Below are 16,173 nucleotides of genomic sequence, written 5' to 3'. Positions count from 1 at the left end.
AATGTTAGACGGGATATGTCTTTTTTCAATAAAGGCACAATTAAAGGTCCAACCATTGTTTATGAACCTCTCCTATATTTTGTAAATCTTTCAAAGGACCAATTTGGATAAAATTGTAAATTCATTAAGCTGGAAGTTAACTATTTGACTTTTCCACAAGATTTTGTAAGGTAAATTTGAAATGGTCTATCTGCCTCATGTTCAGAGCCAAGCTTGAAAAAGAAATATACTCTTCTAAAAAAGAAACTATAAGTGGGAAACATTTGAATTTTAGGAAAATGTTTGAAAACAAACCAATCCATGCTGAATCCCCACATGTGGGGGAATGGTTGGTAACGACAAAATGTTTGAAAAAACCCTGATACAACAATAAAATGGACCTGATACAACAATACTGGGAGGGTTTAATGACAGACCATGATCAGGTCGACCTAGAGTTACCACCACCAGCAAGGATCGCTTCATTCGGTTGAGACATCTTTGTTCAAACACCACGGCCGCAGCATCCACAACAATCCAAATCCCTGGACTGCACTGAATCTCCGACCAGACAGTGCGACAATTGGCTATGGGAAGTCAGACTTTTTGCCAGAAGACCAGTTCAACATCATAACCTTCATCAACGTCAGGGGTTGATCTTTGGAGCATGACAATGCTTGACCTCACTTGCCCATGTTTGACAGGACTTCCTCCAGCAAAACAATGTTCAGGTGTTACCTTGGCCTTCTTGATCACCGGATTTGTCCCCCATTGAACATCTATGGGATACTTTTGATCGACCTCAGACACTACAAGAGCTGCACACAGAACTTCAGCAAGGGTATCAAAACATTCCTCAAGACAGCATTCAGCATCTCCTTTCTTCTAGGGGTCACCGCTGCCAAGCTGTTAGTTATGATCATGGTAGTCACACCAGATACTGACATTTTTACTCTATGGTTTTACAAACACTTCCTGGATAATCATGTTTGGAAATTTGTAAAGTGATGATTTTACTGTAATTGAGCAATGATGACTGACTGTGGTTTTACTATTCCAGCAATATCAAACACTTTCTGGATAATCATGGAAATTTGAAAAGTGATGATTTTTAACCACTGTAAATGAGCAATGATGTCATGTTTGAATCAGTTATATGCACTCAGTAAGTAAACTCCAAAACAGCCTGTATAGTGTTTTTTTGAAGAGAATATAAACATGTTGATGTGAAAGATATGCTAAATGTTCAGTAAGGAAATAATAGTTCAGTTTCTTCTTCTCCAATTTTGTTTCCATGACAACCTGTATATGCTTTTGAAGACCCTCTCCTGACTTCCTCTGAGCTACTCCAGGAAGAAATGCCAGGTGCCCTAACACTGATGGAGATATGGTGTGCACTCACAGACTCTACCAGGGGCATTTCGAAACCACCACAACCAGTGGCTGGCTTGGAGGCTTAAGGTGACTCTTAAACACTGTCTGACTTCATTCACTCCAAGACTCATGCAAACCTGTCTGAGTTATGTGGTTCTCCAAGTGAGAATGGTTTTATGATGCTTTTACCAATATTCCAGCAACATCACAGTGGGAACAGAAAATTGATCTACTGATCGTGAACATTGTCACAGAGCAACTCCTTCTACAAACAACAGTCTAAAACGTGTGATCCACACCTTGATGTTTGAAATCAAGGTGATGATTTATTCTGACATTTGACTTCAGACTTACTCTTCTTACACAAAAAGGTGTTACAAAGTTGGCATTTTAAAAATAGATTTGTGTAATGTTACGTAAAAATATAACTTTGGTTTTTCTTTTACGGCAATTTAACAAAAACGTCAACCTCAAAGTGTTCACAGTTTCCAGTAACAGTTCTCATTTGAAAATATATAAGTTACTGAAGGGTTTCAGAAAGTAACAGCCCGGAAAAGATAAGACATAATCTGTCCTTCAGTCTACAAAATAGTATTTAAAAACTTCTACTGCACTTGAGCAGCAGAACATTAAAAAGAACCGTTTGTTTTGAACAAATTAACAATCTAAACAAAACACACGTCAAAAATATTTGTGTATAAAACAGTAAGAACATAAACTATCAGTACATAAGACTCAACGATAAACAACGTATTGAACAAAGTGTTACTGAACATAGCATTGTTTACCAAGTCTGTTAGACCAATACATTTACTAGCACTAAGCAGCAATAGGGACACCGGTCGAAAATCCCCGCATGATGTCAGGATACTGTAATATTTCTAAGTTCAGATCGGAACCATCTGGAGGACGGTTGCCATAGCAACACCAAGGTTCAATATCTAGGTCGGATTTCAGACGGGTCAAGTCCATAGCACTAGCATCATCATCTTCATTGGTCAAATGAGTCACCGGGCAGAATTGCTTGTTTTGGGATTGGTCGTTTCCATGGCAGTGAGGACAGACGTGGCACTGGTGCTTCAGCTTTGGTGGCATTCGGAGACGTTCCATTTCATCAAAGTTGATTGTTGGGCTGGCAATGTTGTCAGCATTCAAACGATGTTTGTTTCCTCTGCTGGACACACATTTTCTGGGGATTGTCCGTAAATTCTCCGATCCCCTCTGCTTCAGTCCAGCACTGAACGCACACATCAACTGAACAAATCTGTCCTTGAAAGCAACCACAGCCCAGAGTTGAGGTAGAACCTTTTCCAGCAGATTACGACCTTCTGTCTCTCTGGCTTCGCCCGATTCATTTCTTGGAGACTGAGAGAAATTGGACCTTAATTCGAAATTGGCATCAAGACCTTCACCCAGGACGTGGGACACTTCAAGGCTCGGTTCAGCAGACTCCATTTCACCAAACACATTTCCGGCAGGGCCGACGGGCAGTGACATATTTGGACGATCAGGGTGAGGCTGGTCAATGGGAGGTGGTCTGAGTATAGCACAGCCGGCCATTGAGGTTGAGAGTTGCATGGCCAGCGCAGTTGATCCCACCATGGTGAGGAAGCTGGCCACATAGGCAGCAGAGCTCACAGTGATCACCTGTAAAGGGAGAAACATTGACTTGAGTGAGTGACATTTAGTGCTTCTTTCAAAAATGCACCCTATATCAGGCCAGTTTACTGTGGGAGGGGAGTCTTGGGTGATAGGTAAGTGTACTATAAAACCCTTGAAGCATTCATAACATGAGAGCTTTCCTAACACACAATTCTTGATCACAAATGGCACTAGTGGTGGTGTAGGTATGACGTAAAAATGACATTTTGGAAACAAAACCAAACTTGGCATGCAAATGTTTTGTGAAGATGTAATTTGATTTGACCTTAGAGGAAATTGTACTAAACATCACACATGTAAATTAATATTTTGAGACAAACCAAGTTCTCCTTCCAAAATTTCACTAGACTTGGACCACACTTTTCAGCACTAAAACTAACTTATGAATTGCACTGGGGCTTTCCCAATATGTTTTCAAACTCAATACATATCTTACCAGAAGCCATTCCTTTGCTATGCAGTCCCAGAGACGTTTGGTAAGTTTGTCATGGAATAGAACATCGAAATCAGTATAGGAGAGCCATCCTCGATCGCAGCCTTGAGTCCATGCAATTCTGAAATCACAACAATCATGCTGAAAATTGCATCCACTGCTATTCAAATGAAGGGAGATAACTATCAAAGAGTTACCTCCCCTACACTAGTAACCTTGCTCTAAATTGCCATACTTTTGTTGAAGACTGCAGATATCATTGATTCAATATGTACCAGTTTCAAATGTGTCATAAAGCTCTCATTCAGATATGTAAGTGAAACCTCTGGAATTTGGGTGTGCCAACTCTTAATCAATAATCTGACTGAAAACAGTGTTCTGAAAGCATGTCCATGTGGACACCATTATCCGGGCAAGAGTTTATTTATAAGCAAACAATCAAACAACATGGGTTCCTCAATTACAGAGTAGCTTGATCTTGTTTCTTATTACTGGTACAACACTATCTGGGCATCATCTTTAATGGTTTAAACCACTGCTGGAAGATATGCACAAACCATAATACAAAACATGCATATGTTCAAAATTTACCTTCTTTCGATATCATGAACAGATCGGAGGAATTCAGACTGTGAGACGAACAGCTGCCAGTCCTACAAACAAGAAAAGCAGTTTAAAAAGAAGACAATGCTCTGTCCCACAGTAATGGGACTCAATATGGATCATCTGTAAAGCCAGTAAATATGAAAAAGAAATAATTCTGATTGACCATTGAATTTTAGCCACTGACTTGAATGTACATAACACATCACCATGACAATATGTCTCTCTTGTGCGGAGATAACTCTAACAGGTGACAAGTCAGAGAGGTACAAATATTCAAAGAAAAGACAAAATCTTATGATTGATCTGTGTCACCTTTGGCATATCTTGTTTCAGGATATCGCTGTAAATGGCTGGAGATTATGTGCAAATCTAAGAGATTTAATTCTACTTGTTCCTATTCGTTTACTGCACAAGTATCCAAAACATAATAGGTGTTCCTTACCATTGCTGAGAGGAAATCTCGCTCCATTTGATTGACTTCATCAAGTTCCATGTTAGCTGCTTCTGCCCACTCATCGTTGAACACCTCTTCATCCACACCTTCATCATACATATACTTGGAGGCCATCATCTGGACAGGAAGGGCAGGAAGACAATGAGTCTACACTTTAACTTGTACATGTTTATCAGTTTGGACACAAGTTGAAGTAACATCAGTGTAAGAAATTACAGTGGAACCTGGGGTCCTGCAGATTGTTTGTGTATTTGAATAAATATTTTTCACATTTGGAAATTTTAAATATAAATTGTATATTTATATACTTATCCTATCTCATGGTATGCATTTCTCTCTCTTGATTCGACACTGAGTGGAACGATGTAAACTTTTTCCCTTGGCCTCTCTTGTCAATCCGCCCAAGCACTCCATGCTACCCTCATTATAAGACAGCTTCCTAGTTGTCATGCAAAGCATGCGGCATGCACCACTAGCTGCCCACGTGACTATCTCCGAATCATCATTCTCATTCTTGGAGCAAATGGAATATCAATCTTGGAGAATCAGCGTAGCGGGGAGGTTGGGAATTAGTATATAAATATACAATTTATATTTAAAATTTCCAAAATTTTAAACTTATCCTATCTCACGGTATGCACTTATCCCACGGTCAGACGGCAGGACGCAGATAGCCTGTGTCTTGTCAGTGCGAATAGTAGGAATGTGTAGACTGGAAACAACCGTAGGTAGGGATGCACAAGGGAGGCTAGTGCAACTCCTATGCTTGTGACGAGTTCCTCTGAACTCCTTGGCTTACTAAGCATAACATCTCCCAGGGAGATGGGTGCTCCTGAGCGATGTGGTGTTCGGCCGAGAAAGGATGCCACTTCGCCACGATTTTCAAGGTACCCCTGTAAATTAAAGTCATAGACAATAACTGGGCCAGCCCCTGCTTGGAGAAGACCAACACAGACACCGACCAGGGGCGGGTGAAAGAGAAGCACAACTCGGAAAACTCGCAGTTTTAACGTTCAGTTCCAGTCAACATCAAATTGACCCTTACTCCTTTACATAAGCTTAGTCAAAGGATGAGCCTGGCAACTTCGGAGTCGGAACGCAACGAAATCCACTGGAATTCGGGAGTGTCACACTTCACTGACGTAATTGCTTTGAAAAGTAGAGGTCAGGAAAGGTGAAATGTCGAACCCTTCCACATTGTATTACAGAATCGAGCTCCAGATTCATCCAACCACCGAGGCGGTAGTATCTCCATGTCTTAGTATAAAACTAAGTGAAGTAGTTCTAACCCATAGGCAATCAAAACATAAGGCAGACATCAGGTTCAGACTTATATTCAGGAAAATACAGGGAAACAGCAACCGCGTGGGACTGTCCGCTGTTGTGCGAGAACAATGGGTCCAAACTGGTACAGGACATGGACGTCCTTGACTGAGAGGTCCCGAAGGTAGTGGGAGGAGAAGACCGAGTCAGATCGCCAGAAGAATCCTTCTATAATGGCGTGGAGAGAGCAGTTACCATGCAGAGCCATCGTAGATGCTAATGCCCGTGGATTTGAAGCTCATGTGGATTGCCCGAAGCTTTCATCCAGAAGATGGAGAGGGCTAGGAGCAGCGATCAGGGCAAAGCTGCAGGTCTTCACTGTCATGCGACCCAAGGATCGTGGACAACGGTGGGATGGTAAAAGTATGATCGGGTTGTCCCAGCAACTGATTCTTCACTACGAAATCCCAACGGAGACCGAGGAAGACTTTGCCATGCTTCTTCCATTCGAACTGGACTCAGTTAACATCCAATGCGTGGAGTTCAGAATTTCGAGCAGCTGTAGCCAAGGCCACAAGGAAATAGGTCTTGAAGGAGATCTTCTCAAAGTCCTTCTGAGCCAAGGGTTCTTAGTTCGCCAAGGCCAAATGATGCAGCAGCACAGATAAATCCCATGCAGGAGGTCTAAACTTCTTAGACTGATCGGTGAACTTGAAAGACCGGAGCAAAAACTGAAGCTCAGGAACTGTCGAAACCTGTGGTGGTAGCCAGGACCGAGTTGATCGCAGCAAGGTAAGTGGCCAAAGTGGAGCCCTTGAGCTTCTTAGACGACCGCAAATGCTGAAGAAATTCAGCATAAGCATTGAGCCCCTCCCACGAAATCGCCAGAGCGTCGAGATCCCACGCTAGTTGATCTGGTATCGGCGAGACAAACTTCGGGAGCTGATGGTTGAACCGCGTGGCGAATAGGTCGACTTGGGGCCTTGATTAAGGGAAGACCAGTTCCCGAAAGGTCTGTGGCTTTAATTGCCACTCCTAGGGAGACGGCCGATCGGAGCAGGACAGCGCATCTGCGATGACAATCCTGACTACGGGAATGTGTCTGGCTTGAGCATCGATGGCGAGGGAGTCGATTAGATGTAAGAACCGAAGAGCCAGCTGAAGATGGTTCGCCGAACCTGTCAACCCGAGATGGTTGATGTACCAGACGACCGTGGAGTAGTCTGTCTGAATCAGCAGGGAAGACCCCCGAAGTTCCATCACCCAATGTCAAATGGCGAGAAGAACCGCCAAGAACTGGAGTTCGTTGATGTGCAAGTCCCGTTCTGCGGACGACCACAGCCCAGCTGTCTGATGATGAAGAAAGTGAGCCCCCAACCCATGAGGGATGCGTTGAGGAACAATGATGAGTCGTCACGAAGGACAACATTCTGCTCGTCTAGCACGGCTGAAGCTGAAACTACCCTCTGGTAGTTGGGGCTTGGGCTGATGTCAGAAAGCCTAGCAGCTGCCACTAAGATGGCACTGGAGGAATGCATTGCGGGGTCATGATGCACCTGTCCTGAAGGGCGAACATCATCCTCTGACAGGTGTCGAACAATGTATCGATAAAGTGGAGTCTCTGGATCGATGAGTGAGTGAGTGAGTATGATTTTACGCCGGATAGCCGTAGATGGTTGGTGAACCAAGTGATCATGTGTGTCGAATGAACCAACATTATTGCTGTATCTTAAAGGCGGCTGTTGTCCGAACGTCAGCATAGGTACAGATTCGCCGAACCTCAGGGTGCGTTCTGAAGAAATGTCATGTTGGAAGTAACATCATGCGACAGAAAATAATGGCGAACGCTGTGAGATCGGCGAATGCTGTTGGATCTGGTACGGTTCGGTGACCGGGGTCGGTTCAGTGATCTGGATCGGCGAGGTAAGATCTGGAACGGTACTGTGATCTGGTTCTGGTGCGGCGAATCGGTTCGGCCTGACGAACTAGTTCGATGACGAGGTTCAGATCGGTCTGCCAAACTAGTACAGGAATGTGGTTCGGACGAACGAGACGAGCCATTCCTTGCTGTAAAAACAATACGGCGATGTCACGGTGAACCAGCCTGCAGGAACGGTTCAGTGATAATACTTGGATAAGTTCGGCAAACCATGACGGGGAAAACAGGACGATCTGATGAAGCAGGTCGATGACGTATTTAAGTTCGACCAGGTGAATGCGTTGTAAGTGTCTGGGAGACATCCCTGACAAGTAAGGTAACCTCTGATGAACCAGTAGGCTGGGAATCTTCAGTGTTGGAAGATGTACGAGACAACACTGGGGATTCGCCGTAAAACCGATCTTATAGATGTGGGCGAAACGAGATTTCGAGCAGGTTGTTTTGGCAAGAAAATCCGAATATTGGTAGGGGTTTGATCCAAATGGTTCAGTGAACCACGTTTCCTCGACGAAGAAGAAAAACTAGGAGCGCCAACTGAGTTCGGCGAATCACCAAGAGATGTACGATCTGGCGAAAAGCGATCGTAGAAAGCTGGTTTGTGGAATGCCGTTCCGGTGAACGTTGATTCATGTAATGCCATTTCGGTGAAAGCTGTTTTGTAGAGAGCCGGTCTAATTCTGGGGAAGGTGGACAGTCCAGCGAAAGTCGAGGTGGAGGGGAGCGGACAGGCAAAGCGTGATCGGGCGAACTGTGATTCGATCTGGCAGGCTTCGGCGAAGCAGAAGACCGAGGTAGCTGGACGCAAGAAACAACACTTCTTTTCGCCGAATGGGAAGAAGACGGCGAAGTAACCACTGACAGGCGTTGAGGCGAGGTAGACTGGTTCCTCTCACTACTGGACGAACGACGAGAGCAAGAACGGCTTCTGTGTAGTCAGGCGTAGAGATCAGCTGATTCTTGTCCGAAACAGATAAGCCAGGTTGCCAGCAGTCTCGACAACCACTAACCGGGACGTGGTTGAAGACGAAGGGCTCGGGCTGGAATGTTGAGAGCCCAACAAATTCCGAAGATCTTCCGATAATTAAGAATCTGATGATGCTCTCATGAAATCCTCTTTATTCGAGGGAGGGGACTGTGACCACCGAGCAGACAAAGTAGGACGCTTAAACTTTCCTTTCTTGGAGGGACTGGGTCTGTCAAGTGAAGCGGCAGAACGAGCTCTGTCAGCAACACGATGAGCGCAAGCCCAAGTGTAGTCACCAAACGCCTCAAAGGTAAGATCCTTGCATTTATCGCAACGAGAGTCCCATTTACACTGTCCCACACAGTCAACACAATACGCATGTGGATCACTCGCGGAGAACACTGGAGCATTTACACCTGGAGCATTTCTTCCTCTTTTTGGCTGGTCAACTTCCCCATGTTGTAGCTAAGTTGAAAACGTTGAGCAAAGCAAAACACGTTCACACTCATGTGCGACAAGAAAGAAAATGATGATTCGGAGATAGTTACGTGGGCAGCTAGTGGAGCATGCCGCATGCTTTGCATGACAACTGGGAAGCTGTCTTATAATGAGGGTAGCATGGAGTGCTTGGGCGGATGGACAAGAGAGGCCAAGGGAAAAAAGTTTACATTGTTCCACTCAGTGTCGAATCAAGAGAGAGAAGTGCATACCGTGAGATAGGATAAGCTTACAAATTTAAACTGTTAGAGGCCCACTGACCACAAGAAACACTGTTTTTCTCACATTGGTAAAAACATGATCTGCTACAGATTTCCATGTACCTAATGATATCCATGGCAGACCAGAAAAGAACATGACCTTTCAGACGCTAAAAACCTTTAGCAACCTTTAGCGTCAACTAGCCTGAACTCAGCTCTTAGTATCGTTTTAAGTAGATTTTACTGTTATAGATCTAACTAGATCAACCAGAATCTTACAAGACTTTGTCTTCAGACTAGAGACTAAAGTCACATACTATGTGACTGGTTCTTTCTGAATATTACAGGTCGCAGGTTAGTGGTCACATGTTAATTTAGAATACTGTATTTACAAAAAGTGTGTGCTGTTTACACATCATTCAAAAATACACATCAGTGTCATGATGGAGGGTATCAAGAATAAGCTTCACGGTCTCCACAAAGGAATTCTGGGTCCTCAGCATGAGTTCCCCCAACCAATCAAAAGAATGACTAAACATTTTCAACAAATAATTGAGATAAAAAACCACTTTTCACCACAAGCAATCACAACAATTATGGGCACAATTATGGACAGATGACAATAAATCTGTGCTGGAGAGTAACTGATCAATCAAAGATAATGATCACATACTAATTTTCAGTTAAAGCATACTATGCTTTTAATTCACATATATGTGTTACAATTGTCACAATAGTCCCAGTTTGAAAGGCAGGACTTACCACTGAAATGAAGAAGAGGTCAGAGGAAGACATTTTCTGAAGATAGTCAGGATTTCTTTGGCTCAAACGAGTGGCATAGATCATGCTGGTTACGAGGGACCCTGGAGACACACAGGCATCGCTGAAACAAAATATTACAACCTTGTAGACATTACACAAAATATTCAAACATTGTAAGATCACAGGCCAAATGACAAAACGAGCATCTTCTATTGATGGGAGTAGCAGGGTGTGGTTTCATCCTACAGAGTGAGTATGGTCTTACGACGCTTTTAGCAATATTTCAGCAACATTACGGCTGGAGACACCAGAAATGGGCTTCACAAATTGTACCCATGTGGGGAATCGAACCCAAGCATTCAGCATGATGAGTGAACACTTTAACCACTAGGCTACCCCACCACCCCTCATCCTACAGAAACATCTTTACCGTGCAGTGTCATGTGGGAGAGGCACCTAACATAGGATGGTGATTTGAACCCAAGCACAAATCAGAAACTCTGTATATGCTACACAAATAATCTTTAATGTAACAGATAATCTGACCGCAACTATCACCAATCTGTTCAATAATATGTTCTAAGAGTGATCTACAGCAATCTAGTCACCTGGCCAGTGCTGAAGCTGACACCATGTTTGCTTGACCCAGTCCACGGGGAGTTGCATCTTGGAAGAACTCAACAGCCAAGTCTGAAAGTAGACATCACACAATTCTGCCTGATTTCTACAATCGCATACTGGATAAAGAATGTCAAACAAATTTGTTGAAATATGTACCACAAGGACAGCCATGAAAGTGAAGCAACATTCATTCATAAAATGTAGTGAATTGTGGTAGATAATCCTGGTGAGATGATAATGCTTTGATTCAGAAAACAGAGTAATAAATGTATTTTATTTTAAAGGTATAATGAATGTAACAAGCAATATAAGGAGCCAATACAGGATCTAATTATTCTAATCAATAAATCACTTACAATTCGTGCCCAATCTGAATGATCAATCTGTTGTTTTTATTTGTGTCTATGTGCAGCTTCATAAACCCACAGAAGTTTTGTTTGTTTGTTGTTTAATGTCCAGGGCTACAGATAAGGGGCGTACAGGCGTAATGTACGCCTCAAAATCAATTAAGTACGACATAATATAAGATTTCAAGCATATCGTGTACGCACATAAATACCTTTGTACGTCTAAAATTTAATTTCCGTGCGTATCGTGCAAATGGAAATCTATTTCGGATAAATACTTGTCAAGTTTCTTTTGCGAAACACGATTTGACACATGAGGAAACCCCGACAGTAGGAATCACTTGCGTTGCCATGCAACGATATGCGTCACTATTTTTCGATTGGCTAGAAACTACACTGTTCCTATTTATATCCAGTCGGACCTGACATTTCGCGCATCACACGGTCGCTCAGTTATTTCTCACGTGTCTTCAAATACAAATACATGGTTGAAAATAGTAATCGATGAATCGTCCAGACAAACCTCATCACCAACTCACACAAAAACATGTCAGTACTCCTTCAAAATTCTCAGTACACCTCCACTTGCAATATGATGTGTAAGTACACTCGCACCCCCAAAAGTTATCTGGAGCCCTGAATGTCACACTCAGCAACATTCCAGCTATATGGCACCGTCTGTAAATAATCTAGTCTGGACCAGACAATCCAGTGATCAACAGTAATAAGCATAGATCTACGCAATTGGGATACAATGACATGTGTCAACCAAGTCAGTGAGCCTGACCATTTGAACCTGTTAGTGGCTTCTTACGGCAAGCATCTACACGGGTGATCTACAAAAGTAGTTTCAGTATTTACATTGTACTAGGGCTGCAACGAATACACTATGTGGCGAATATGATACGTATCATGAATATTGGGTAACGAATACAAATAATTATTCACGAATACAATATTGTAGTTAAGTGATTGATGTACAGTATGGAACACCCATGTTGACAGTTTTAATTTGTCACAGCAATAACACTCATGACACTCAAATTTGGTATGTAATAGTTATAGTCAACAGTACCAAGTGCGGCCTTGGCAAACTAACATGACTTACGCTACTGCAAGGTTAGTACATGTTCTATTCTTGCATTACTCACTTTGGAAAAGGACATAGGGTTCAAGTAAAACATGCTCCCTTAAAAAAATCGTAAATATTCGTTAAATTTTCGGCTCTGGTGATCAGGAATAACGAATTGAATTCATGAAGGGTTATGGTTCGATTCATCGAATATGTGAGTGAATTGTTACAGCCTTAGTATTTACTGTATCTAACATTCTTGTCATCATGATCTCACTCATTGACATTTCGAGTTAGAATTGGTCCCCACCAATTATGTGGCCCAATGGACCAGGTGGTCAGTCTTGGTCACTCGACTGACAGCGTGTCATCATCATACCCTGATAGGGCTGACCATTGGGCCCGTAAGTAGGTCACAGGACTTTGTGAGACCTTAGTATTTCCGGTGACAAACAACATTTCACCCCTTTTTGAATGGTCTCCGATAATACTTGCAGGAATAACAAACCATCCCCAAATTAGCCAACTGTTATGACTGTCAACAGCTGTGAGCCAAGCATGGTTGTACAATTAGTCCAGTCTAGTAAAGTCATATCTGGCGGTCATGCAATTTGAAACCAGAACTGGTTCTTGAATATATGTTTGTCAACAGAAATCTGGTACCGGAAGTAAGCTGGGCCCTGTCTTGCAATATCAAGTTGGTGCGCGTAAAGGGAGCCGGGAGCCAGCTTAGTACTGGAAGTAGCACCTCACAAGACTTACAGGCCCTATTGCTAACAATGTCAGTCACCGGATTGTCTGCTCCAGGACTGATTATTTACAGGCTAGTCATATGTAGATGGAATATTGCTTTAAGTGGAGTTCATTATCTGGCAGCTACCCAATCTCAAACAAGAGATCTGAGTACATTTCATGTCCCTTACTTGTTAGAGGCAGAGAAGGGCAGTCATCATCATCTGGTAGTTCGCCATAGTAAAGTGTCTTACGAAACCTCTCCTCTAGCTGTTCATGTAGGCCTTCATCCTGCAGGGAAGGGAATCAATGGAATCAGTAACAAGAGCATTTAATTTCACAGTATAATTTCAAATAATACTCTTACACTAATAATCCATAATGGGTTCTATGAAATTAAATGAACTGGAATTCATATTAGGGGTGAAACGATACACCGGTCAAAGGTATGATACACTAATCAGCTGTTGTTTGCATCAATAGATGGCAATACACTTGGAACATTACTCTGACACTATCCACCCCCAGCATTTTGTCAAATACTGCAAAATGAACTGCTATTACTGGTAGATAATATGTTTACCAATGTCTACAACTAGCTTTTCTTTTGGAATCTGCTCTGAGAGATTTACAATCAAAAGATTTTCATGTGGTTTGATATGAATATGTGTATGGCAGTATAGATTGTGTCACTTCCGTATCATGATCAATAATTACTTTGTAATTTTTTTAAAAGAAGTTTCTGCTTGCACTTAAAATCACATGGACCTTCACAATATTAATATTCATGTGTTTTTGTGTTTCTGACCATGATCAATCACTGGTCAATCATGGCTGTGATGACCCCAAATTATTTTCAGGGTACAAAAACACCTTTTACAAAACCCAACAGGTATCATGGGACCCTCTATTATTGCGGTAGTTAATGTTGTCGCCATCGGGATTATGAACGGCTACTGACATTTAGCATTTTATATATATTTTTAGTTGACTGATGTTTAATCTTCATTTCTGTCACAAATAATGTGACACATAGCCGCAACTCGTTTAATACCATTGCAGCAATTCCGATTGAAACGTTTCATCCGGAAATTGAAGCACTCTCTATTATCGCGGTATTGCTATTTTCTTACTATGGCACGCGGTACAAGCAGATGACACTGTGAAATGTTTACTAAGACAAATAACGAATCTAAATAGTTTGATCATTAAAAAATAGGAATTTCATTTACATTAATAATATCATCATGTTTTTAACCCAAACATCTGAAACTTATATGCATTTGGACACAAGGTAACAATAACGTTAAAATATATTGTTTGTCCGCCTTAAAACGTACCATACAAGTTGCTGCCGTGTGTAGAGTGAAGTTGCATAATACGTCACTTCCTGTTATATTTTTAGCACGGAAAATATGCAAATGACCTTATAGTTGTCGCAGGATTACTCTTGACGAAGTAAGTTTTGATTCATAATAGATGTAATGGCAGTAGGGGTCATACTAGTTTCAAAATGTTCTAGAAGTTACTGAAAAGATGAATGCTTTACTATTTCTACGATTAGACATGACATTCCAAATGAAATAAATGACATTTTTAAGAGCGATGAATATATTTTACGTAATTTGCATATGTAAACAGCCGATGCAGGGCGTGGTGTTTCTGCTTTCCCGATGTTTTCGCGTGCCGCGATAATAGAGAGCCTGCGATAATAGAGAGTCCCAGTATACAAACTATTTTGGATACAAAAAGTCTTTTGTGGACCCACTCAACACTGTATCCATCTCAGCCCTTACTTCATAACTACACCATACAATCTCATGACCTTGTCATAAGATAACCATACAGGCGTCTGACTTATTATCTCTGTAGATTATTACTTGTGTCATGTTCGTTCAGACAAAACTGTCATGGATGTACAATACTCAGGCGTGAATATTTACATCTGATTATGAACAATATTCGTTTTCCCGTTTTCTATTGTTGATAAGAATGAAAATTAAGGATGTCTTAATTAAGATTGTTGATATTTGATATACGACGCAATTTCTTTACGGTTTCCTGTCTGGAGTACAAACAACGTTGTTTATCAAATGAACTACAAAGGCTCACCAGGTGAGACAATATTGCCATATTTGGCGGTCGTCTGGTCAAGACTTCACCGCTGTAATATTAATCGCCTAGGACGGACAAAATGAAATCAAACTGTAATATATAAGTAAAACTGTCATGACAATGACGTGGAAGGGTGTCATTTCCTGGTTTCAAGATAATATTCAACATCCCGCGCTTGGCTGCTAAGGTTACCAGAGAAATGTCCGTCGGGCTATTTCATTCTTACTGTCCATTTCCTACCTCCAATCTTTTTCTTGACCGCGCCTGGTCAGCCCTCAAGCCTGGTGACCAGCGATTAAACATGTTGTGTCTCTCTAGCCACACGAGTCCTCCCTTGTTTCTGGCGATGACGAGTTATTTCAAGGCAAAATGACACAACCTGAGAAGAATTTCACATTTCACGTCGGGCACCACAGCGGTGAAAAGGAATCCTGCTCCTTGTGAAATACGGTCATCATGAGCCAATGGTGTATCTGCTGAAGGCGAACGGATAAGACGACATGGACATACAGGCACACAGAGCTGGAAATGATTCCATTCCACTATTTCGTAATTCTGAATGTCAAAGAGTTCTTTTTATTGCCCATAAAAGGAATGTCACATACAATGAAATCCGGACTCTGTGTAATCCGGTTTTCCCCATAATCCGGACCACTCTCTGAAAATTGTTCTTTACTAAAGCGTGCTTTATAATCCAGACTCTCTCAATTACGGATTACAGACTAAAATAACTGTCCCGACAATCAACTTGCTATGCGAACAATGCTTTGTGATCTGGAGGTAGCTGACTGAAATAACAGTCCGTTATATATACATCTCTCTTACTTCTGTTCACAATGGTTAATGACTGAAAACATTGTATTACGTGAAAATTTACAGAGGCAGAAGCAATTCATGTTAACAGACTTTTTCCAATGAAAGTATAAATAATATATTGAGTATAAAGAAAAAAGAACGATTCTAGTTGTTGGCTGTCCTTAACGAAGGGAAGTAATTCACCGTGGCAGTGAACACGGAAACGGACAAAAGTTGTCTAATCCGGACAGCTTTACAATCCGGACAAATAGGTCGGTACCAGGCGAGTGCGTAATAAACAAATTCCACTGTGTTTGTAAATTCACCGTTCACTCATTGGTCTATGACAAAATCCAT

At 41.9% G+C, this 16,173-nt stretch overlaps 1 protein-coding gene across 1 annotated transcript; it reads right to left on the bottom strand.

The window, feature by feature from the left end:
- Positions 1-1,640: 1,640 nt before the first annotated feature.
- On the bottom strand, positions 1,641-15,452 carry LOC124253972 (protein CNPPD1-like). The gene is made up of 8 exons (XM_046687826.1): positions 15,262-15,452; positions 13,098-13,197; positions 10,743-10,824; positions 10,135-10,255; positions 4,497-4,625; positions 4,040-4,101; positions 3,452-3,569; positions 1,641-3,000 (listed from the first exon to the last, which is right to left on the bottom strand). The coding sequence occupies exons 1-8, from the start codon at positions 15,322-15,324 to the stop codon at positions 2,173-2,175; spliced, it is 1,503 nt and encodes a 500-aa protein (XP_046543782.1). The 5' UTR covers positions 15,325-15,452; the 3' UTR covers positions 1,641-2,172.
- Positions 15,453-16,173: the final 721 nt, after the last annotated feature.

The sequence above is a fragment of the Haliotis rubra genome, unplaced genomic scaffold, assembly GCF_003918875.1.
Source record: "Haliotis rubra isolate DU_JTF1 unplaced genomic scaffold, ASM391887v1 Scf56, whole genome shotgun sequence".
NCBI classification, from domain to species: Eukaryota; Metazoa; Mollusca; class Gastropoda; order Lepetellida; family Haliotidae; genus Haliotis; species Haliotis rubra.
This window is presented reverse-complemented; position numbering and strand designations above follow the sequence as displayed.